Source organism: Mastacembelus armatus, chromosome 19 (assembly GCF_900324485.2).
Source record: "Mastacembelus armatus chromosome 19, fMasArm1.2, whole genome shotgun sequence".
Taxonomy (NCBI): Eukaryota; Metazoa; Chordata; class Actinopteri; order Synbranchiformes; family Mastacembelidae; genus Mastacembelus; species Mastacembelus armatus.
Genome location: NC_046651.1, coordinates 5,760,136 through 5,785,423, shown reverse-complemented (window position 1 = coordinate 5,785,423; position 25,288 = coordinate 5,760,136). Strand labels below are relative to the sequence as shown.

Sequence of the window (25,288 nt, the reverse complement as noted above, 5' to 3'; positions counted from 1 at the left end):
CTGGGAAGTTTTTGGAATTTTCCCAGTGTGTTGGTGAAGTAACATCACAACATTCCTATGGACAATAATATCATTACATAACAGAGCATTACAAACACTCAGCTATGATGCTATACAACATGGTGAAAAGCAGCTACTGACACTGCTAGTGACAGCACTGACTAAAGATATGTCAAACACATTATTATATTAATTTGGGTTTGGATTGACCTCTTCCTTCCTCATAGTGTAGAAGAGTGGTATTATGGGTAAATAAAGATGTATGCTTTATGTACAGTATTTTTGTTAACCCTGATATATGTCTTACCTGGCGCTCTCAAAAGTAGCAGATGAAGTCTTTCCAATGGCACCAAATCCAACTCCTACAGCCAAGCCCTCTGCAGATAATGATGGAAATGATGGAAAACACAAGAATGTAAGGAAAGAAATTCTGAAAAATACTACTATGGGTGTGGAAGGAACTGTGATTTCCTTCATGAACTCTTCCTTCAGAGAGAAAATTGTAAGGATTTTCCAGTACAAAGCACAAACTATATTCTTTTATCTGATCTTACATTCTTTACTCAAGTGTCTACTGACTAAACCTGCCTGCATACAGTACTGTTCAAATGTTTTTAGGCACTAAAAACACACTGCTTTTAACATAAATGACGTAAATAGTTTTTCATTTCTAAATTAACTTCATACAAAGTTCAGTAAAGGGAACCAGACCTAGACCTTATCAGTATTTGCAGCACTTCCCTATGCCCTTAAATCAGCAGCAGTTCTCCTTGGTTTGACCTGCACACAGCTTCTTTTGGTACTTTGCAGCACCTTGGAGAAGCTACTGCAGTTCTTCTGCAGATTCAGATTATACATTTTATAAGGCTGAGCCTGTAGCTGTTCCTTCTCTGCATTCTCTGTATGCCCTGAGCAGCATCTCCCTCTTCTGATACTCCCTTTATTTTGCCTGTCATGCCTGCTTGACTATATACCATTCAATCTGAAAGTGAAAAGCCCATACATTCTTATGCACCCATAAAAACTATGTGTGTGTGCACATGCAGTCAAATTTCCAGGCTGTTTTTGCACCTACATCAAACGCTGACAAACAGACATGGCTTGTCATGCACGATCTAGCGAATCATCATGCTAAAACATGTTATGTTCCAGATTGTTTTTCCCACGGCTAGTGTTCAAAAACACAAGGTAAGAGATGTGCCCACAGACAGCTGTGTGGTTTCGTTACTAGCCTCTTGGATCACATGACACCAAACCCCAAAAACACTGAAAGTTCTTTCTCCATAAAATAAACAAATTCTTCTCTTCTGTCCTATTTGTATGCTGTCACAACTTGCTATTTTGATAATGCCAGCTTGTTAGCATGTGAACACACACTATTACATCCTGTCACTCAGAGGAAAGTGGTTATAGAGGCAAGAAGAGGCTGCCAGATGTGCAAGAGCAGTCTCTCAGATAAGGCTGAGAGACTGAGAGGCTGAGAGGCTGAGAGACAAATCTCTGACCACTGATGACTGAAAGGTTGTTCAGCTGCTGACCCTGCAGACCTGCCTGCACTCTCACACTCACACACACATTCAGTTGTTTTGACACTGTTACCATAGCTGGTAAGAGAGTTTTCAGGATAGGATTTAGGAACTGCTAAAGGTAAACTAGATCAGAAAGTGGTTGTTTTCTGATTTAGCTTGTAAGACTAGTAGAGTCAGAGTTCAGTCAGACTCGACTATGGTTGTGCTTTTCATATGAAACTACCTATCAGCAAGCCAGTGGGGCCAGCCACAGATGCTTTGCATCAGCAGGACGACTGTAGATATAAGACTTGTCCAGCCACTGAGCATTTACTCTTTGAGTTTAAAACAGCTTTAATGTATGTTTGGTGACTCTGAAAGTTCTGTAGGTTTAGGGTCAGAGAATGTCACCTGTGGCGGGGTCCAGATTTATGACAGCAGGGAACTGATATCCACTGAAGGGCCCAGTGACAGGTCAAAACATCATTAATAATGGGCTTTTATAGGAATACTCACCCAACCTTTGGCTCATTTAACTGTGTACTGATAACTGTCCTACTGTTAGAGAGGAAAAGATAATTATCAATTTAATTTATGCAAGAACATGACCTTTACATTTTGTCACCAGACTAATGGGAACCACCGAATAGAGAATGAAGGAACAGAAATGTTTCGCCACTTTAGTTTCGATCAACAATTTTGTTTTCTGGTTCAAGCATTAAAAGACTGTTAAACCCTGCATAAAGCAACTCTACCACAGTGCTGATACACTTACTGCTGTCTTCCTTTTCATGTCATGATATCATATTTAAAATAGGTTTGTAGCCTAAGAAAGAGGGAATGGTTACCAATAAGGTATTATGAATATAATGATAATAATAATAATAATAATAATAAGCTTTATTTATATAGCGCTTTTCACAGACAGCAGTCATATAGACAGTCATATTGTAAAGTGGACCACCTAAGATATCTAATTCTGAAGCAGATGTTATGCCAAGCACTTGCTCCAACAGAACAACGTGCCTAAATTAGCTAATTCAGTATGGTCAAATACCATTAAAATCAGGTTACTTTCCCTCTGGCAGCCAGTGTTTGCTCTTGTCACACAGTGAGCTGTAGCACCCAGCTGGAAAAGTGAATTCACTTTTCTTTTGCAGTCACATTGTTTTTTAGATGTAATGTTAATGTTTCTCTATTCTATAAAAAAAAGAAAAGATGTATGTGAAGAAATATTAGAAATGCTTATCTTGTGTCACAGCTGGCTGTAGGGGCATATGTGTGTGCAGTGATATAATAGCAGGTTGAGCTCTGACAGGGGAATGACAGACAACAAACAAACCTGCTCTGTAGAATGCATGCAGGTCTTGGGCAGTCACTGTGTGAAGTTACAGAGTACTGAACATGCCAGCATCTAAAGTGACCAAAGTGAAATTTCCACGTTTACCTGCTCAAACTGAGCGATCAATTAGCTATTTAGCTTGAAAACTGTCATTGACAGTGCACTTTTCACTGGCAAATGTTTGTTTGGCTACTTGTTCAACGTGTTAGACAGATCAAAAGGTGACTGGGTGTGTGGATGTTCAAAGAACATGGATTTCTGACTCAGTGACCCATGCCAGAATGATTGTGCTGCTGCTTTATGCAAGTATCTTTTAAAACAACAGTTGTGTGGAAACAAGATGGAAAACTAACTGTTGAAAAATCAATTCAAAGATAGTGGGCACCATCAGGAAATAAAAAAAAATAGACCAAAATGAAGAAAGTCTTGTTTTTTAATCAAAGAACACTGAACACATGACTTACAGGTCTTTCTCCTGGCTGCTGTCACTGCCTCCTACCTATGCCACCATATTTATACTGGTAACAAGTGAGCTTGAAGTGTCTTTTTCATCCCTTTTTCTCTATTCCTGTGTATACTCCCAATGTATTCTCTCTCTCTATCACTGCACTAATAATAGCATATTAGTAGCCTTAAACCAAGAGCAAGTGACAAAAATATTAGGAAGGAGTAAAATGATGATCAAACAGAGACCGGAGATATGACACAAAGGTAGGACAGTAACAGATGGGTATGCTGATACCCCTCCTGCTGCAGACTTCAAGAGCCCAGGGACCAATTCATCATAATCTAACGCCCGTCATTACCTCCGATAACAATGCACACTGTTTCTAATCAACTCCCCGCTGGCCCATTACAGGTTGACATACTGTAACGCCATCATGGGCAAAAGCACTCTTCAGTTACATGGTACATACTATTACTATTCATCTTCGTTTTGTAGAACTGTGTGAAATGCCACGGGGCCAATAAAAGCTGCACTGGAAAAACTTTAAAACTGTGTTTGAATAAAAGGTCAGCTAGGAGAGTTTCAGATTTTGGCAAAGTTTGGCTTGGGGCAAGCTGACTTTTTTGTTTTTTAAATCTTTTTTCTGTGGTTATAAGACCGCAAAAATCTTTTTTGTGTCTCTAAATATAGTCACATTAAATGACTCACTAAGTAATCCATATCGCACACTTAATGCAAAAGATAATGAAAGTGAAAGTGACTTATATGGCCAAGTATGGTGACCCATACTTGGAATTTGTGCTCTGCATTTAACCCATCACAAAGTGCACACACACAGTAGTGAACACACACACACCATGCACACACACCCGGAGCAGTGGGCAGCCAATGCTGCGGTGCCCGGGGAGCAGTTGGGGGTCCAGTGCCTTGCTCAAGGGTCTTACCTCAGTCGTGGTATTGAAGGTGGACAGGGCACTGGCTATTTGCTCGGTGCCATCGACAATTCCTGCCAGACCTGAGACTCGAACCTGCAATTTTCAGGTTACAAGTCTGACAAGGCCATTAGGCCACGACTGCCCACATGGTGATGCATTAATACATAAATTAATTGAAATCATCACAATAAAATAATCTCAAGGCACTTTATATAGAAACCCAACAAATCCTTTATGAGCAAGTACTTGGCAACCGTGGGGAGGTAACATTCCCTTTAACGGAAGAAACCTCCAGCAGAACCAGACTGTATGCTCTGCTCCTTTTGATCAAGAATAAGGGCTTTCCGACAGCAGCTGTTCACTTGTTGTAGTGCTACAAAGCTGGATGAGAGGCTGGGGGTTGGAAGTGATTTGCAAGTCCACTGAGGTGGAAGGCTTTGTTCAAAAGAGCCCAGGGTTAATAAAGAAGAGCTACAGACCAACACACCTGTCAGGGTTTACTCATGAAACTCGTGTTTCAGTATTTTTGTTGGTATCTCATGGCTATTAAAGGATATCTCATGGACTGACAGAAAGTTCAACAAAACTAAAGCTGCACCTTGCTGTCTTCAGTTGCAGCTTTTATAACCACACTATCAGTAGAGGTGGCAGGTTAGCTTTAGAGGAACAGGCAGGGGACACTGCTGTGGTGTGGCTCAGCCAGAGAGCAGAATATTGTATGGGATGTATTGCCATGATACTGGGCACAGATCTTTACACTGACAACTGTAATTAGTGATAACCTACATTTCTTGTAGACCTGTTATCAGGTATTTACCATGGATACAATACTTTGGTAACACTCACAACCTTCCATTCAGCCTCAGCAGTACTTTGTGTTTAGTGCTAATTAGCAAATGTCAAGATGCTACTGCACATCTGTGTGTTAGCTGTTTTATTAAGAGCATAGTTGCGTGTATCATTTAGGAATTAGGGAGCGTCAGTCCCAGAGATGCTAATGTGACTATAGATTACTGCAGCTGCTTCTCTGCTCCATCAGGATGTTGTGAAGGGGATGGTCACTGTATTCCAGGATGGACTCTACCTTTGTCTGTGAGCATCTCTCCACCACAGCCTCCAATGAGTCCAGTCTCATTCCAGTCACTGAACCAGCTTTTTGCACCAATTTGTCCAGCTGCCTTGCATCCGTTGTTTGTATGTGTCAAACCCAACTCCTGACAATTACTACCTCAACCCACCACCTTTCATTTCACACTGCTCCAACTAGTGCAATGCCCCATCACTGAGCATTTGCGACCTATGGTTACTCTTACCACCAGTTCCCTGGATAGACCTGCAGAAATGTTCACATGCACCAAGTGACAACCATGAAGGTGCTTTCAGACAGTGAGTGGTTGTATTTCAGATTTGTAATGTTGGAACTTTTCCAGCACTTGTTTCCGTGACTTGTTTAGGGACAATGGCAACAATTACAGCAGGGGTCTCTAACTACAGTCATCAAGGGCCACTGTCCTGCTTCTTTTCCACTTATCCCTGCCCTTGCAGCTTCTGATTTGTTAAACACAACTGATCCAGATAATCAGCAGTGGGTAGTGCAGGGATAGTTGGAAAACAAGCAGGACAGTGGCCCGCGGGGACTGGCGTTAAAGACCCCTGACCTAGAGCAAGAGAAATGAAGCATGAGCTGATCTTAATGGTATCTAAGTTCACATACTCACTATTAGAGAAGCAGATCAATGAAGAGCAATGGTGTTAAAGCAGCAACAGCTTCAACCTCTATCTGGTCTGGCACAATAAAAAAGGTCTACTGCTCTAGGCAAAAAAAAACAAAAAAAAAAACAGTATATTAATTATGTCAGATAAGATAATCCTTTTTTCCCAATGCTAAACTGTGATGAACTTATACAAGGTGTATGGTGGAGGTTGTTACGGTCGGAGGTAGTAGGAGCTTAGCTACTGTCAAATCAAAATACAGAACATCACTGCTGCCAGGCAACAAACACTGTCCGCTTGAATGCACCTTTCGAGGCAGGGTCACTTGAAATCAAAGGTTGTTCCGAGTGATCACCTCAACTGTTTGATGCAACCTTTGTCCATGCACAGGGGACTGTAGGTCACTGAATGCTTTGCTGATTATGAAAATGATGGTGCCACTAGATTATTTTAGACAGCACACTTCACTACCATCAATAACCCCTACTTAAGGTGCACTGTAGGCTGAGGGAGCCCATCACTGTAGTGAGACAATAACAGTTTTCACTCACTCTGTTCAGCCAATTTCACCCAACTTTGATTATGAATGACGTGCTCAGCAACAGCGTTTTTTAGGGAATACCAACAATAGCCATTATGAAAGTTGCACCTGTGTCAGAGTTTGTAAAAGCTCTAACAGAATGTTATTCGCAAACACTTAGGACAAGCTGAGGTGATTTACTCAAATGTACTTCTTCGATTCTGTCACGGCAAAAATGTTTTATATTGTCACCTACACCTTTTTTTGTCCCAGACTCCATAGAGAAAAGAAAAAGTGTGCTCATTCTTCTGTTTCTGTGCTTGCAAAGTGCCTGTTGCTAACCAATTCCTGCTTAATGTTCTATGCTCTTTTAAGCGCGTCAGACAGTTCTGCTGCTGACAACCCATTGTCAGAGCAGCCACATTTTTCCATCTCACTTTCCTTTATCTCCTCCCTTTGCCCATTCACACACTCCTTTTCCCCTGAGACTACCATTACTGAACTTGCTTCTCCTTTTTGTTTTACTACTGTAAGACTGTTTAGGTTAAATTAACTACTTTTTTTAGTCAAATTCTCTTTATGCTGCTGCTTTGTTATCTTGCCCTCATGAACGATAGCAAAATGTACAACAATCTATTGGCTTGTTACATCGACATTGCTTGATGTAAAATTATGAGAAAATTAGTTGAATTTAATATTACATCTAGAATGATTCCAAAACAGAGCTGCATAGAGTGTTTCTGCATTGGCCGTGATGGAAAGTCTAATGTGAAATTGAATTAATCTTCCATGGCTTTACATATAATTGTCAGAAACTAGGTCATAACCTTTATTTCAATTTCAGGGCTGCACTTAAAATATTAATATATGTTCCCTGTTTCAGGCAGCACAGTGGCTTAGTGGTTAGCAATGTTGCTTGACAAGAAGGTCCTGAGTTCGAAATCATTCAGGGGCCTTTCAATTCAATTCAATTCAATTTTATTTGTATAGCGCCAAATCACAATACAAATCATCTCAAGGCACTTTACAAAAACTAAAACTAAAAACCCAACAATTCCCTTATGAGCAAGCACTTGGCGACAGTGGAGAGGAAAAACTCCCTTTAACGGAAGGGGTAGGGGAGCTCAGTGCACCGATGGTCCTCGGGCAGTCTAGGCCTATAGCAGCATAACTAAGGGATGGTTCAGGGTTGCCTGAAGCCAGCCCTAACTATATGCTTTGTCAAAGAGGAAGGTTTTAAGTCTAGCCTTAAAAGTATAGAGAGTGTCTGCCTCCTAAACCCAGGCTGGGAGCTGGTTCCATAGGAGAGGAGCTTGATAACTAAAGGCTCTGCCTCCCATTCTGCTTTTGGAAACTCTGGGAACCACAAGTAGGCCTGCACTCTGAGAGCGAAGTGGTCTATTGGGATAATATGGTACTATGAGGTCTTTAAGGTATGAAGGAGCTTGATTATGAAGGGATTTGTATGTGAGAAGAAGGATTTTAAATTCTATTCTATATTTTACAGGGAGCCAATGAAGAGAAGCCAATATAGGAGAAATATGATCTCTCTTGCTAGTTCCTGTCAGGACTCTGGCTGCAGCATTCTGGATTAATTGGAGGCTTTTTATGGAGATATTGGGACATCCAGATAGTAATGAGTTACAGTAATCTAGCCTTGAGGTAACAAATGCATGGACTAGTTTTTCTGCATCATTTTGAGACAGGATGTTCCTAATTTTGGAAATGTTGCGCAGGTGAAAGAATGCAGTTCTAGAGATTTGTTTTATGTGTGAGTTAAAGGACATGTCCTGGTCAAAAATAACTCCAAGGTTTTTTACAGTAGTGCTGGAGGCCAGGGTTATGCCATCTAGAGTAGCTATAATTTGAGAAAAGTTAGGTTAAAATGTTTCTGTGTGGAGTTTGCATGTTCTCCCTGTGCTTGTGTGGGTTTTCTCCAGGTACTCCTGTTTCCTCCCACAGTCCAAAAACATGTATGTCAGGTTGATTGGTGACTCTAAATTGCCCATAGGAGTGAGTGTGAGTGTGTGAGGTTGTTTGTCTCTATGTGGCCCTGTGATGGACTGGTGACCTGTCCAGGGTGTACTCCTGCCTTTCACCCAAAGAGAGCTGGGATAGGCTCCAGCAGATCCCTGTGACCCTAAATAGGAATGAGCAGGTATAGATAATGGATGGATGGATTAATTTTCCCTATTTAGTTTCTCCCTCTCTCTCTCTCTCTCTCTCTGTACCTTCTGCAGGTGTCCCTGGTCCTGGAGCTGTATATTGCTGATGTGCAGTTACTGGCCCCACCAACCTGCAGTGTCTATTTGTTGTTTATTGTTGCTGTTCTTTTCTCTCTCCTCTATCCACTCACCCCAACCGGTCGAGGCAGATGGCCGCCCAAACTGAGCCTGGTTCTGCCTGAGGTTTTATCTTCCGTTAAAGGGAGTTTTTCCTCTCCACTGTCGCCAAGTGTTTGCTTATAAGGGATTTGTTGGGTTTTTCTAAAGTACCTTGAGATGATTGTATTGAATTTGGTGTTATAAAAGCAAATTCAATTGAACTGAACTAAAACTAAACTAAATACAGCAAATTGAGAATGACATGTCTGTTTAATTTATCATGGGAGCTATTATAGTGCAGACCAGTAAGTGTAATGGGACCAGGTATTTGCTCCTTTCATCCAAACAATGGTTCAAAGTCCAAAAACTCTAATCTGGTTTAAATTACAGAGAAAAACAACTTATAATTCCTTAGTTACCAAAATTCACTAACATCAGTTTTGCTATATTTTGTGCTTCGTATTTACAGACTCAGACTAGACATTATTAACCACAAGTTTAATAAAATGGTGTTAAGAGTCACTTATCTCCAGCACTTTATTATAAGCCTTTTTTCCAATGTCATTGGTTCTTGTGTTTATGAATAATCAACTCTTTTCTAGTAATATTATAATATTATTAATACTATAGTATAATATTTCACAGCACTTAGCACTAGCTGTCAGTGACCTTGCTCAATCCATCACAGTAACAGGGATCAGGCCTAATTGTAGGGAGAAAGGACTGACATCAATCTCCTGCTCTGTTTGATAAACCATCACCAAACTCCTGTCACAGCTCTGTCTCGGTGGTGTTGTAGAGCATTTATAGTCTCTTTGAAAATCGATATATGTTATTACCCAGCTGCTGTTTGAGTTGTTCAAGAGGAACGATGCACTAACACCACCATGGTGAGGGATTCTACTCCCGCTGGGAGAGAGAGGTGTCGAAAAGGTGAGCTTATCACACCTGGGCAAAAGCACCAACTGAGTGGATGATTTTTCTTTCAGCAGTGAGTGTTGAATGCAAACCATGAATTTTCTGTAAAAACAGACTTATTTCATTAGGAAGAATCATAATATTGGGTTATGCTAAAATGAGCTGCTAAGAGAACGCAAGTGATGAAGAAGCACGTTAATGAAGCCAAAGTGGTCTTCCTTACTGTAATTCAAGGCGGTTAAATTACACATAACACCAGAACACCACAGGCTAGATACCATTATTATAAAAACAATCTATCTAGATCAGCTAATGAAACAAGCAAGAAAAGATCTTTGACTTGGGGTTGAGCTTAAAATTAAAAATTAAAAGTTCTAAATAAAAATCACTTTGACCAATTGATGGATCAGGTACACTCAGCTAATCCGATCATGACACTGAAGCATCTGAGAAGCAACATGGAAGTAGTTTTGGCTTCTTCACTGCAGGTGTCTGAATCTACAACGAGAATCTACAACCTGCTAATGACCAACATGGAGAATATGTAAAGTACTGTGATCTATTGTACATGTGGACTAGGAGATTTCTGTTGACTCTGTGTGCATGCTTTGACAAAAATCCTATTAATAATTAATCACAAAAAAGGAAATAGATACCTGTCATCCAAATTTAATCTATGCTTTGATGTTCTTTTACAAATCACAGATGTAGAAAATTTGGCAGGGAAATGTCTGAAAAATGTCTGGTTGCCAATGTTAACGGTGTGGACGTTTTGCCTCCTTGAGTCACCGCAGTGAGTCTGAGTAAAACTTTTAGGACAGATGTGTATTCTGACATCAGAAAAATCACTCTACTTGGTTACAGTGTGGTAATCCAGGACACATAGTCAGACTCTCTCCACATGATAACTCAGACATGCTGCAGTGGGCCGCAGTGTAATGTGCAGGTTCACAACCCATGACTCCAACAGTCAGCACAGGATTGTGTGTGGGGTCCAGGGCACAGTGACCCACAGACAGCAGAGGTGACAGTGATGACAGTGACTCCATCCACTGCACTAAATTCTGCATCCACACAGGACCTTTCATTAATGGAGGTTGAAGAAACAGTGTGCTGCTTCCACTGGTAGTCTACTGAGAGGTAAAAAATCTTCTTTTCCTGAGACCCAGAAACCAAACAAACTTTGAAGATGGTCCTGTAATGTCCACAGTCTTTGTAAGTCAAATGTGCATTTGGTGTCCCTTCCCTGATCAATCACAAAACAACTAATTAGTTCATGTTGTACCGTGGTTGCTAAAATCACTCAACCACTCCCTGATATTTCATTTACGCCAACATCGAGTGACATGGACACCAGAGGCGGAAAATGCCTCTACTTAAAATAGGCTTTAACATCTGTTCCATGCCATGTTCCATCTGACGGTCAACCTCTTTGTGTCTAATGGTTTTATGCCAGATGTACTCATAAAATTACTTACACAGTACTAGCTGTAAAGCAGTTTTGCATCTTTTCCCAAGCATCTGTCCAGCATGGAGACTGATGTTACATGAGATCAGACACCAGGGCTGTTCCTGCATTGAGTGACCTTGTTGCAATGCACACAGTGAATGTGCATATTCTTTATGCTGGCCAATAATGATGATGACATTTTTCATGACATAGTTTATTAAGTTTAAATAATTCACAGAAGTTGTGAATCACGACTTGTATTGTGTGCTCAGTTAATTTTGCTGGTTGGGAGCTGAGGCTGTGGGAGGTCTGTTTCAATAACAGTCTCACAGGAGATCTCTGTGGGTATGCAACATTTCCACCTACAAATCTATGGTTCTGTGTAATACGGTGTGTGCGTGTGGTTGATGTAAAAGTGTGATTATATGTGCAAAAATACACCTCTGTTGTGTATAAAAGCCCATTTTGCATGCATATGTTATAATTATGAGAACTAAGGGGTATGTGGTTTCCAGTGTCTGTATTAATTAACTGTTCTTTCACATTAAATTTAATATTTAGTGGAGTACTCTCTGGTAACACAGCTACCACAATTTAATCTCCTCCTACATAGCACAAATGTGCTTAATTTGCTTTTTATCCTTTTTCTGCATTCCACTCTAAAAATATTGTTGTTACTGATAGAAATCAATCAAGTCTGACATGGAACAAGGCAAACTGCATGTTCTCATTAGTTAAGAGAGCTACACTTTGATTTGAGCAAACAGTTTTGTCAGCAGCTCAGTGCTCTGCTTATGATGCATTCTATATTTCCACATTTCCACACACAATCTAACTATGAGATGAATGTGGTGGAGAAAAAAAAAAAATTCTCATAAATGCAAGGAAGTCAAAAGTTTATGTTATTTTTATTGTCTGCACAGAAAGACTGCAGCAATAATAAAATCAACATAAGGTTGATTTTATTATTTTCATTAAAAACATCTAAATATTATATGGGACACAAAAATGAAAACTTCTTTATATAAACTATGCTAAAACTATGTAAATATCACTTAATACTTAATATGTGGTATTATACTACAGTAAAGTATAGTATGCGATCATCTAAAATATGTTAAGCTGCAGTAGTATTATTATATAACTTAAATACAGAAAAGAAGCTGTGTTTATTCTTTCCATTAGTACCACACATTGAAATTTCTGGAAGTGGTAGTGAAATTATTATGTTTGTCACAGTGCTGTTGTACTAGACAATATTGCAAAAAAAGGGACAAATACATGATGCATTTCTATGTAATGACCACTGAAACTTGTGGCTGGCTACATCCGATTCCTGCATGTTTGATTTTGCAAACCTGCACTGGGCCTGCACCTGTAAATCACAATTATCTCTAAATCAAATCCAAACCCAATGCCATAATAAAAGACAGACTACACATTCACTCATTTTAAAACTCGCCCACGTAGTATTTATGCAGGTATTGACTTGCGTAATGGCTGACCTCAGTTCATCCACTGTTTCACATAATGTATTGTCCTGTTCAGATGTGTAGCACGCTCACTCATTCAGCTCCCAGATGTTTCTGATTTAATGCAAAGTGACACAAAGACAATGGATTCCGTGGTAAACATATGCCCATGTCTCCAAAGCAGGTAGTAAGGAGTGGTTTAGGATTTAGCACTTTGTATGCAACACTGGCACTCTGTGTTTTTAGGGTCACAAAGTATCAAGCCAGTCTGTCTTGTTAAATAGTTTTGCCCACTGAAAATCAATAGTGAAAAAGCAAAGCAAATGCAAAATACTGCCACAGGTATAACCTATTATATATTATGTATTATATGTTCTATAGAGAGATGAAACAAAGCTATACAGTTATCAATCCAGCCCAAGCTCTTCAACATCATGAAAAATTCCCCTATAAACTCCATGACACTCAAAGCTGTAAATTTCTATTTAAATTGGTGTTGGTGCTTTTGTGGCCAACTCCCAAAAAATAGATGTTCTCCAAGAAACAATAACTATTAATTGATTCCCTGATGTTTTTAGTATGAAATGTGTATCTTAATTTCCTGCTCAAATGTTTAATTGGGAGGTATTGTTTCATCATGGAGGCTAAATTAAAAAACTTCAATGCAACTCTTCTCTGGACATCAGCTTTGATGTATGAGTGACAGATTATTAGTTTAGTGAGTCTATTTTTAGTCTAATTAGCGTTTGAGAATTGATAGAATGGTGACTTCCTCAGGTCTGTTGTGGTTATGGGATTGCTCCGCTACCTTCAGTGCTGCAGAACAAAGTTTGCATGGATCCATGGCCACTTTGATCACATTTGCAATATGTAAGTGATTTTGATTTACTTTATTAAGATACATCCCAATCATACTGATGTCTGAATTTGTGTAAAAAAAAAAAAAAAAAGGCCACTGATTTCAAATCTTTTCTGACATACTTCACTTTGGAAGATGAAAAAAAAAATCTGAAACGATTTGTTACTATACCTGATATACAAATATATTGGGACATTATTAAATAATAACAATTCTGAGAAAAACTACTAGTATACGGCTGTAATTGTGAAACAGCAGAGGTTTAGGCTAAATCCTAATGTCAGCATGTTAACATACAAAGGCAATACAAAGAAGCTGATGTACAGCAGACATAATGTTAAGCATGTTCACCTTCTTAGTTTAGCTTGTTAGGTTGATTACATTGTTAGTCAACAATGTAATCCAGTGTCGAAGAACCAACCCCAACTTTACCAGCTCCCACACCCTTAATAAAACAACAATATCACTAACCTCCAGCATGCTAATGGACTACAACCAGCTATCTCTAAATCAAGCTACACAGCATGTTGGTTCCACTATTGGCATGCCCGGCAACCAATCAAAAGCCAAGTAGTCATAAGTCATAAATAACAAAACATCCTCAGAACCATTCTAATTAGCATGCTGGCTATGTGCTTAGCTAATCAGCATGCTGCCTAAGCCATCATGTAAGCCAAAGACCCTGTCATAGTAATCCATCAAACAAACCTTCTGCTACTTCATCCCAGCAAGCCACAAACCACACACCACTGTTTAAAGCATAATGATACTGCACTATGAGTGGGTGTCTCTTAACCCAGCTCAACAAAACAAAAGTTACTGAAAAGGGGACTATCCAATGACCCTGTACTCACCCTGCACTCACACACTTTCTCACACACACAAATTCAGTTTTATTCCATGTTACTTTAGTTCCTTAGACAAGTGCTTCATTCAAAAGGGTTGATTTGAGTTTTACACTGTATAGTGCTGGTGGTCAGACAGCTGAGCATGGCTGTCAAACGAAATTGCTGTTTATTTGATTCCATACATTGTAGGTGAAGTTTCCTGCAGCTTTAACAAATAATGAAAGATGCTTGGAGCAAGGTCATTTCTTCCTTCCACTGAAAGAATTTTGCTGCCACTTAGAGTCAGCAAGAAGCACCCAAAACAATCAATTGTGGAAGGCTTGGGTCATACATTAAGCTGTTTATTAGCAATATTCTCAACGTGATTAGCATGTCAAATGCCACCCCTAACGGTCAAGTTGAACTCAATTAGCAATTACATTGGATTTTGTAAGGTGATGTTCACTCGGAATAGCAGTGATAAAGTGGGGAGTAAATTCTGAGAATTTAATTTAACTTGTCTGGTGACAGATGTCTTTGTCTGATACTTTAGACACTACCCCATGGCTTGTTCTGACCTGGGATGTTGTGGATGGTGATGGCAAGGATGAGGAGAAGAATTCTTCGCCAGCTAGTTCTCGTCTGTCCAACTGCTTCCTCTTGTTTATTTCCTGTTTCCTGCCCATCCGGTCTATCTGAATGAGGTCCTCTCCTTCTCTGGTAGACATCCCCATTTTCTAGCTTATCTGCATGACAGAGGAGAATAATGCTGAAAACAAAATTATGCCAATATGCTTTATAATCCCACTCCAAACCACAAATATTCTTAGAAAGAATATTCTTAATTATTGGTAATAATGCAGGTTTCTGACACTGTAGTTGAGAAATGCAACTTCTATAACTTCTTGAAAAAGAATTGTTTTTGTGATTTTATGAAACAATGTTTTTGTAACTTCACAAAAAAAAAATCATGCTTTGATGCATACAGACTTTAAACTTTTTTTTTTAAACTACCACTAGAATTACATTTCCTGTGAAAACCTGAGTGCAAAACTGTGAATTCCTTTGAGGAGGGACCATGCTGAAGTGTGCACCATTATCCACATTTGTAAGATTTTCCATGTCAACACTGCAACGACAAGAGATGTGTGATGCAGGCCCCAGAAGGCTATGGCAGCATGTTTTTGGTCTATATAAGTGGTCAAATGGTGCACCAGGCAGTTTAAGGCTGATCTTAAAGCAACAATCAGGCTGATCAAGTCTCTTTCTTCTTTTCCTTTCGGCTGCTTCCTTCAGGGGTCGCCATAGCGAATCATCTGCCTCTATTCCATCCTATCCTCTGTATCTTCCTCACCCACACCAACTATTCTCATGTCCTCCTTCACTACATCCAAGAACCTCCTCTTTGGTCTTCTCCTAGGCCTCCTTCCTGGCAGCTCTAACCTCAGCATCCTTTAACAAACGTATTCACAGTCCCTCCACTGATCATGTCCAAACCATCTCAATCTGGCTTCCCTGGCTTTTTCTCCAAAACATCTAATATGCGCTGTCCCTCCGATGTACTAATTCCTGATCCTATCCATCCTCGTCACTCCCAGAGAGAACCTCAACATCTTTAGCTCTGCTACCTCCAGCTCTGCTACCTCCAGCTCTGCCTCCTGTCTTTTTCTCAGTGCCACTGTCTCTAAACTAGACAACATTGCTGGTCTCACCACTGTCTTGTCCGCCTTTCCTTTCATTCTTGCTGACACTCTTTTGTCACACATCACACCTGACACTTTCCTCCACCCGTTCCAACCTGCTTGCACACGTCTCTTCACTTCTTTTCCACACTCTCCGTTGCTCTGGACTGTTGACCCTAGATACTTAAAATCCTCCACCTTCTTCACCTCTACTCCCTGTAACCTCACCGTTCTACTTGAGTCCCTCTCATTTACACACGTACTCTGTTTTACTGTGGTTAACCTTCAGCATTCTCACCATCAGCATTCTCAAAGCAAATATTGCATCTGTGGTTAACTTTCTTGGCATGAAACCATACTGCTGCTCACAAATGCTCACTTCTGACCTCAGCCTAGCCTCCACTACTCTTTCCCAAACTCATCAGCTTTATTCCTCTGTAGTTTCCACAACTCTGCACATCTCCCTTGTTCTTAAAAATGGGCACCAGTACACTTCTCCTCCATTCCTCAGGCACCCTCTCTCTCTCCAAGATCTTGTTAAGTAGCCCAGTCAAAAACTGCCACCTCTCCTAAACACTTCCATACCTCCACAGGTATGAGGAGGTATGGAAGTGAGGAGGACCAACTGCCTTTCCACTCTTCATCCTCTTCAATGCCTTCCTCACTTCATCCTTACTGATCTTTGCTACTTCCTGCTCCACAACAGTCACCTCTTCTACCCTGTGTTCTCCAACGTTTTCCTCATTCATCAACACTTCAAAGTATTCCTTCCATCTTTCCATCACACTTGTGGCACCTGTCAACACATTTCCATTCCTGCCCTTGATCACCCTAACCTGCTGCACATCCTTCCTATCTCTGTCTCTCTGCCTTGCCAACATGTACAAATCCACCTCTCCCTCTTTAGTATCCAACCTATCATACAAATCCTCATACGCCCTTTGTTTGGTCTTTGCCACCTCTGCCTTCACTTTACGCTGCATCTCCCTGTACTCCTGTCTGTTTTCTTCTGTCCTCTCAGTGCCCCACTTCTTCTTAGCTAACCCTTTCTGCATTCCTGTCCTGCATACCAAACTTACCCATCACTTCCTCGTCACCTCTGTTTCCCTCACCAACATGTCCGTTGAACTCTGCCCCAATCGCCACTCTCTCACTACTAGATATACCCTGAATCACCTCATCCATCTCCCTCCAGAATTTCTCCTATTCTTCTAAATCACATCCTACCTGTGGAGCATAACCACTGACAACATTCAACATCACACCTTCAACTTTCAGCTTCAGACTCATCACCCTATCTGACACTCTCTTCACCTCCTGAACATTCCTAGCAAAATCCTCCTTCAGGATAACTCCTACTCCATTCCTCTTTCCATCCACACCATGATTAAACAGCTTGAACCCTGTTCCAAATCTATAGGCCTTGCTACCTTTCCACCTGGTCTCCTGAACACACAAGATATCCACCTTTCTTCTCTCGATCATATCAGCCAACTCTCTAGTTTTCCCTGACAAAGTCCCTACATTCAAAGTCCCTACACTAAGTCCTACACTCCTGCCCTTCCTCTTCTCTCTTTGCCTACAAACTCGCCTTCCTCCTCTCCTTCTTCGACCAACAGTAGTCCAATTTCCACTGGCACCCTGTAAGTCAACAGCACCAGTGGTGGTCATTGTCAACCCTGGCCACGAACCGATTCTGTATGGAAGCCATATTTGAGATTCGAATGTTTGATTTGGTTTAGATTTTATGTCTGATGCCCTTCCTGACACAACCGTCTGCATTTACCCGGACCTGGGACCAGCACATGAAGACACTGGAGTGTGCCCCTTGTGGTTACATTAGGCTGATCAAGTCTGATGTTTGAAATTGCTTAACAGTGGTTACTTCAACCTCAAATATCATAAGACAACAAACAAAACCCTCACATCATCACTTCAGCATTATGCAAATAAGCACTTGTCCTTCAATCTCTTGAGTTTCTGTTAGACAAACCTGTTATAAAAACCTGTGAAGCACTGCACTCAGTAAACAATCCACATGTTATCCAAATTGAAGAGGAGCATAAAAGGCAAACAGACTGGCTAATTAAGATATCTGTCATCAGGATTGTATTTCCAACCAGAGGAACAGAGCACTACAACTTTTTTCTAAAATTTAAAAATGTCCTCAGTATGCCAATTAATATTTTAAATGTCTGTTATGAGAATGAAGACCAATTAGCAGCAACCTTCTCATGGAGGTTGCACAGACAGCATCACAGCTAACATTAAAATGTACGCTAAGTGTATCTTCACATGAAAAGTGAAATACTGTACTGCAGAAAAAACACAACAAACGTGAATGATGGGTAAATTCAGCCTGAGAGGAGTAATCATGCTAATGGTAGTTAATATTTTGCAATATACGATAGGTTAGAATTATTGGATGCATTGTGTATGGTGTTTAATTTAATTTCCTTAGGCCCAGACCACTTTCAAGCTTACCCAGCAAATTTAATTTAAAAAAGTATCAATTTACTAATTGGTTATGATTACACACTGATTAAGCAACATATTGGCACTCTGCAGATTCAATAATCTTTATCCCTCAATTCCCTGCAAACTGTCCATTCTAATCAGCATTTACCTCCATCTCACTCTCTCTAGATTGCTGTAAATTGGAATTATCCAGCCTGCAAAGGTCAGATGATCCAGACTATTGCTCAGGGTGCTCTGGCTACACCCTCACTCAGTGTACGTTTTCAAAGGCCAAAAACCTGGAGACCTTTTCTCTGCAACTGAACTTCCAAACAATTTAACCATAACAACGAGCTCTGTGTATATACACGATATCGACCATTGCTACAGGTACAATCCCTGTTTCCCACTCACACATAAACCAAATACCACAGATACAACTGCACACTTTGGTCACACAGACCTCACACGGAACTGAATGACACTAATTGAATGGAACCATTTAAAATAAAATTTTCATGATGGAATGAACTGTAATATACAGGGACATGGCACACATACACACTTAGAGAATGCATTCCAACACAATAAACACTTCCTTCCTTCGTAAAGCACATTTTGTTGTGACTCTCACTGGAAGATTCATTTAAGTGGAGGTAATGCACATATTTTTTTGATATTATCATATTGGATATATTGGTTCAATGATAAAATTAAATAAAGTTTGCTATAGAATTCAACCACAACCTCTCTGACACAGCCTTACCAATGAGTCATTGCCTCATGTATATTTCTGCACCGGTAATAACCACTGCACTTACCCCTACAGTTACTGTGGTACAAAATTGTTTTTCGCCTCCCAGCATCCCCATTCTACACACTGTATTATCCAGAAATCAGAGGTGGCAATGGGCAAAAAATCAGACAACAGCTTCAGTGATTAAATGTGTAGCTAAAATGTGACACAAGTGGGTATGCACATCAGCATGCAGAGTTAGCAAATTGGATTCAGTATTCCAGCCTACAGATATTTACACCTCTTCTCAATCACATTGCTTGAGGAAATACCTGACAATATTTTAAACTTCTTAGTCTGCTTAGTTTTTCAGTAGGATAAATTAAGCAGACTTTATGTTACGTTAGTGGCATGTGTGGCCTTCCTCACTGATATTTGATTATAAATATTCATTATAAATAATGACATTCACCTATAAAGAGCTGCAGCATTTTGAATAATTGTGGTAATAGCAGCATACACAGCATAGCGTAAGTCATGCCTGAGAATGTTTTGATATCAGACTAATGACACCTAAAGCTTGGCAGTCACTGTGCAACTTTATTAATCTTGTACAATGTGTACATGTTTTAATTAGCCTTTCCTGCACACCAAGAACCTGCTGATTATATGTTCACATTGTACAGATCAACTGATTGACACAATGTGGGTGCTCACACTGAGCATGGAACCCTTTGTCAAATAAATAAAGACAGCACATCCTCAGCAACACTAAGAAAAACTGACATCACCTAGATCATTCATGTAGAAGACATGCCACACTGTTGTGTGGCATGACCTCATTCACTCTAATTCACTTTAATTTCCAAGCTTCTAAAATGATAGAGTGGTGTGTCCGGCTGAGTATACAGGCAGCGACACACAGGCACGGCACTGTTTCAGCCAAGATGTGTTTTTGTTTAGATAAAATACAAATGAGGTTATCAGTTGAGCGAATTAGCTAGAAACATTTGTGAAAAGTGACAGTTTCTGGCTTCTTCACAGGTACCTTTCATTAATGTGCTGAGTGTGTTTTTGTACTTGTGTGTTTCTAAGATTGGGCTTCAAAGAGAGGTGCATTGACCAATAGGTGTTTTTATTAGCTCACTGCTATTTCCATTCATAGAGGCTGAATGAAAGAGGCCTTGATAGGGAGTTGAAGAATGAAGCAGTATTTTTTTTTGCCAAAGACTTTTATACCCTGAGTTTAATCTAGGTGATCCAAGTTCTTTCAAAAACACAAGACAACACATACAATACCATGATTTGTCACATTCTGTCCTTCAAGACACATTCTATAAAATGTAACCACCAACTCCAGCAGCAAAGGCAACTGTGATAGACAGGTGGCCCATCAGTACAATACTGAACCTCTTATCTGTTGCAGAGTGAGGAAGAATTCAGCTGCTCACACCCTTTTAGCAGGATGAGCAAAATAAAAAAGAGAGGGGCAGATGGATGAACACATAAGGTGGTTAAACTGAGAAGTATATGTTTCACCTGAAAGTGTGAAGAATTCTGCTGCCACAAATGTAAGCACACATGTATTGGAAAGAAGACACTCGTTCACAAGAGCATGCACAGTGACTGCATTCACCAAAAATAAAAATGGATGAGTTCTACTGAAATGTTTGCCACTGCTAAATATCCTGGTCAACAAACTACCTCCATTACTGGGATCCTGCATGAGCATGTGAGGCAGCTGTTGCTGGGGAGATAGAGCAGGTTGTTCATGAACCAAATGCTCAGTTTCTATTCCTGGCTTCTCTAGTTTATATGTCAAAGTAAGACAATGAACGTCCAGTTGCTCTCAGTGGCCAGTATAAGTGTGTGAGTGATTTTATGGGTGAATGGGCAAAGCACTTTGAAGACACATGAGTGTAAGAAAGAGCTGTATAAATCCAGTCCATGTAAGCTCCCTTTCAGAACCTTAGCTTTCATTTCCTTCTTCAATCATACCATTTCATTATTATCCTAAAGAGATATCTTTAAATTTGTGTTGTTTATGGACTTGATGATTTCACAGTGGAAGAATAGTATGTTTCACGTTAGTGAAGAGGAGTGGCAGTTTGCCCGAGCATCTTGAAAGTTCAGTGACTGGTCACTAGGTTTGAGGAGAATTTGGCCAAGAAAGATTGGTTTTGGGTCAAACAGCAGAAGAGGGGTGCACCATTTGGTGGAGGACGACCCATCTCTTTGCCTTAACTTAAACACATACTTATTGTGTACAGTGAGTGTGATGTTGGCAGAGATGAGGATTAAACAGTAAAAGATAAGGCCAGTCGCTACTCACACCAGTACCTTTTAGAAGTGCAAACAAAAGTAGAGTTGTGTATAATGTAGCATGCAGACCAATCATCATTTAGTACTGAAGGTCAGTCTATTTGAATAGAATTGTAAGTGTGGTATACAGCACACATTTGTTCTTTACTATACATCTGACCTTCTACTGGTGACTCACCGGCTTTTTACTATTGTTTGATGACTTATGTTCAGCTTCATCTAAATGTTCTTTAATGATTGTTACTTTGGTCTGTTTGCTATTCTGAGGCTGCTGTTTTGAAAAGTGTTTTCTGGCAGGGTGCCACTTGGGTGTGGGTCTAAAGGTCGCAACATTCCTCTGTAGAGATTAATCATGTTTTCTGTTTTCATTCTTGGTTTGCATCTGTGCATTCCTTCTGTGATTAAACTTCACTTGTATAGACAATGTAAATTGTGCCGTTTAAGATTGCACACACACCAAGCATAAACATCAAAGCCCCAGCTGGTTTTGTCCAGTGAGACTTCAGTTAAAGCTGAATCAAATAAGATAGCTGCCTCCTCAATTACATCCACAGAAAAGAGAGAAAAGCAGCTGTAGTTTGTGCAATTCTACTGTGAATGGCAAGTAACAGGAAAAGATACAGTGTGGAGGTACAGGTAGCTGAAACATGCAGACGTTCACTATTAACCAATCAGCAGAAATTCAGCCTGACTCTGAAGTCAGTTAGTTGGGTATGACCAGTGCATGGCTAAAGTCTAAAATCCTAATCTGTACAGGCCTGCCTATACATCCATCATCAAGGTAACATGTCAGAAAGCTAACATAAGTCTTAATCATCCTTTAGGTGAGACAAGCTAGCATCCAGAATATGAAAAGTACAGCACTAGCGCTAAAGATAAGGTGAGGGTAAATAGTTTTTATTTGGAAATTTAACTGGTGATGCTCCAGAACAAAAAGGACTAAAGCCACCAAGGCTCAAGATAAGGCACCCCTTTCATTGCCTGCATGGCCTCTTACCCAGAATGTTGGTGCTGCCTTTGATCCCTCAAGCCCTTTTGCAATCAAGTGTCCACTCAAGCACGCCTGGGATAAACATCCCTGTCCTAACTAACCACTCACACTCACAGTCTAGATTGCACCAGTTTTAAATAACACACTGAAGAACACAGATCACAGGACAAATAATTCTACATTGTCATTTATAATCATATCATTTGAACCTCACAAATTCCTATATCCTTTTGCTAGAACATTTGTTCTTAAAGCAAATTTTGTTATCCAATTGTCCTCCCATGCATGAAGTATAGGGATCTATAATGCCTTTACATTACTGTATTTCTGGCATTTGTAACAGTATGTAGCTATGTATGTAGTTGCTGTGTCATAGCGATAATTAAAGAACAGGATGAGACTTATCTGACACACAAAGTCTTTTTCATGAATTTAAAATGCAAGATGAGGGGCACAGATACATTTGTTTTTGAAGGCAGCTTTGAGAAGCTGACTAACTTGGACTGCTTTCCATGCCTACAGTGGAGATTGGAGATACACACAATGCTGTGCAGACACACACACACACACAGAGCACATCTCATTAAGGCATATTTTCCAGTCTTCCTGTAACATCTACAGTAGCAGAAATCACCTGGTACTTTGATTGACAGGTGGAAACACTTCGTTGAGATCATTAGCGTTCTGCAGTGGAAATCTCCAAATATTCCCACTGACCTTGGATATACATACACAGATCTTCAAACTTAATCTCACCACAAAACATTTTATAATTTACAAGTTACTTTGAACTTTCCTCCAAGCTGGTAACATTTAAAAAGGATTCAGTCATTGTTTTCATAAGTAATTTATAGTATTTTGTAACCAACACATAGCTCCAAAAGCGCTCCTCCCACCCACGACTCCTTCTCTAACACCCACACACTCTGACTCAGTCTCTTTACCTCCTTCTCTCATCTCTAACCTAAAGTCCAGCAATCAGACTCAGATCTGCGTCCCCCCCTCTCCTCTATCCCCTCTGTCTGTCCATGCTGATTAAGATTTCTACCTCGAGAGCTTCCAAGTAAACCTCCTTCATCCCTCTACTTGGCACTGGCCTGGTGACCCTAAATCACTTTTTCACTCCAGTGCTCATCAGTAATCTCCCTCCTCCTCCTCCTCATCATCTTCTGTGTCACGCTTCACTTAAACAGTTCTGTCCTCCCTCTCAGCCGCTCTGCTTTTGTCAACAACAGTTATGGGAGTAATACCAACGCAAAGTAACACACAGTAACCATTATTGAACTGTTTCATCTCATCTCATGAAAGGTACAGTTTGACTGTTTCAATGCCAGTTACAGATCTTGACAGCGGTTTAAAGTGAGAGCTTGAGATTTTTGGAAAAATGCATTAACTTTCTTCACCAGATACCATTCTCTTGTCTTCATGCTAAATATGAATCTAAAGTCTGGTGATGTTTAGTGTAGTTTAGTATATGCATAAGCACATGACTTTGGAGGTCCATAAAGAAATGGTTTTGTTGTGGAAGATCCTAAATAGCCTGTACAGAGCCATGACCTCAGCCCCATCCAGCACCTTTGTGAACACTGACGACAGGCAAGTCTTTTTACCCAACATCAGTGACTGACCTGACTAATGCTCTTGTGGCTGAATGGGGGCAAATCTCATACAGCCAGACCCCAAACTATTCTACAAAGCCTTGAAAGATAATTAGAAGCTGTTATTGTTGATATGCTGCTAAAGAGTGGGGCTAGAGTGGGCCACAGTAATGTAAGTGCTTTTGGAACTTGAAAGAGTTTCCTTTGTTAAAATGTGCTGATAGATGCCTCAATTCAGCAGCCATTTACAATGTTTTATGTATTTTTGTATGTTTTACTCATTAGGAGAAAAACTAATCTCCAAATGTTGGTTACAGGGTGTTCATGCTCATCGTCATACCCTCTGCCATCCTGCTTTGCATCATATGTGTGTATGTGCTCTCCCACACCAACACATGCCAGTTTAACACACCAGACCTTACACACATCCCTCACACAGCCTCAATTCCCACGTCATCCTTCATCACCCTGAGTGCTTATTATCAACAGCCGAATCAGCAGCCGTGGCAAAGTCACTCTGCTATTAAACAACAACAGTGACAGTGAGAGATTTTCTTACTATTTACACACAGTTTACAATGGCTGCAGTTAGGGTGCAGTTACCTTGACAATGGCGGGAACATCAGCACCACACAAAACACTGGAACATTGAATCAAAAAAAACAAAAAAAAAACAAAATGGTTCACGTGACCCTGGCAACTGATTAATGAAGTGATGTAGAAAAGGTGCTGGGTCAAGCTTTTAAAGCAATCTCACTCCTTTTACCCTTATTATTCTCTTTAACAGTGCCAGTCCTAATGGTTATGAATTATTATGATGTTATGTTTTAAGAGCTATTTCACTTTTTTTATAAGTAGAACATATGTCTACCTGTTTTTTTATTTTTACTCCTTAGGCCCCAAAATAGACAAAAATGCTTTTCATAAAGAGCATTTTACAGCTCTGAAAGGTTGTCACTGCTTTTGCTTGAGCCCTGTCCATTAGCACTGCAACCACAGAGGGTCCACTGGACTAAATGCATTCAAATGAAGAGGGTCTGTGTTTTTTCAAATAGGGCTGGCCAATCTAAAAGCAGCCTCAGCTATAAGATACTAGTTATATGAGACAAAATGAGGCTGTAGATGAAAAGCTGCTATGGAGTATTACATTCAGCAAGGGTGTATTTTATTACTTATAACTTCAACT

General features: G+C 40.1%; 1 protein-coding gene across 5 annotated transcripts in view; it reads right to left on the bottom strand.

Annotated features, from left to right (window-relative positions):
• The window catches only part of slc39a11 (solute carrier family 39, member 11), a 100,356-nt gene that overhangs the window by 1,612 nt on the left and 73,456 nt on the right, over positions 1 to 25,288 (bottom strand). For all 5 annotated transcript variants that reach the window (XM_026315282.1, XM_026315285.1, XM_026315286.1 and 2 more), the window contains 2 exons: positions 14,895 to 15,062; positions 308 to 377 (listed from right to left, as the gene is read on the bottom strand). In XM_026315282.1, the coding sequence (XP_026171067.1) occupies positions 308 to 377; positions 14,895 to 15,062 (238 nt within the window). The remainder of the gene's footprint in view (positions 1 to 307; positions 378 to 14,894; positions 15,063 to 25,288) is intronic.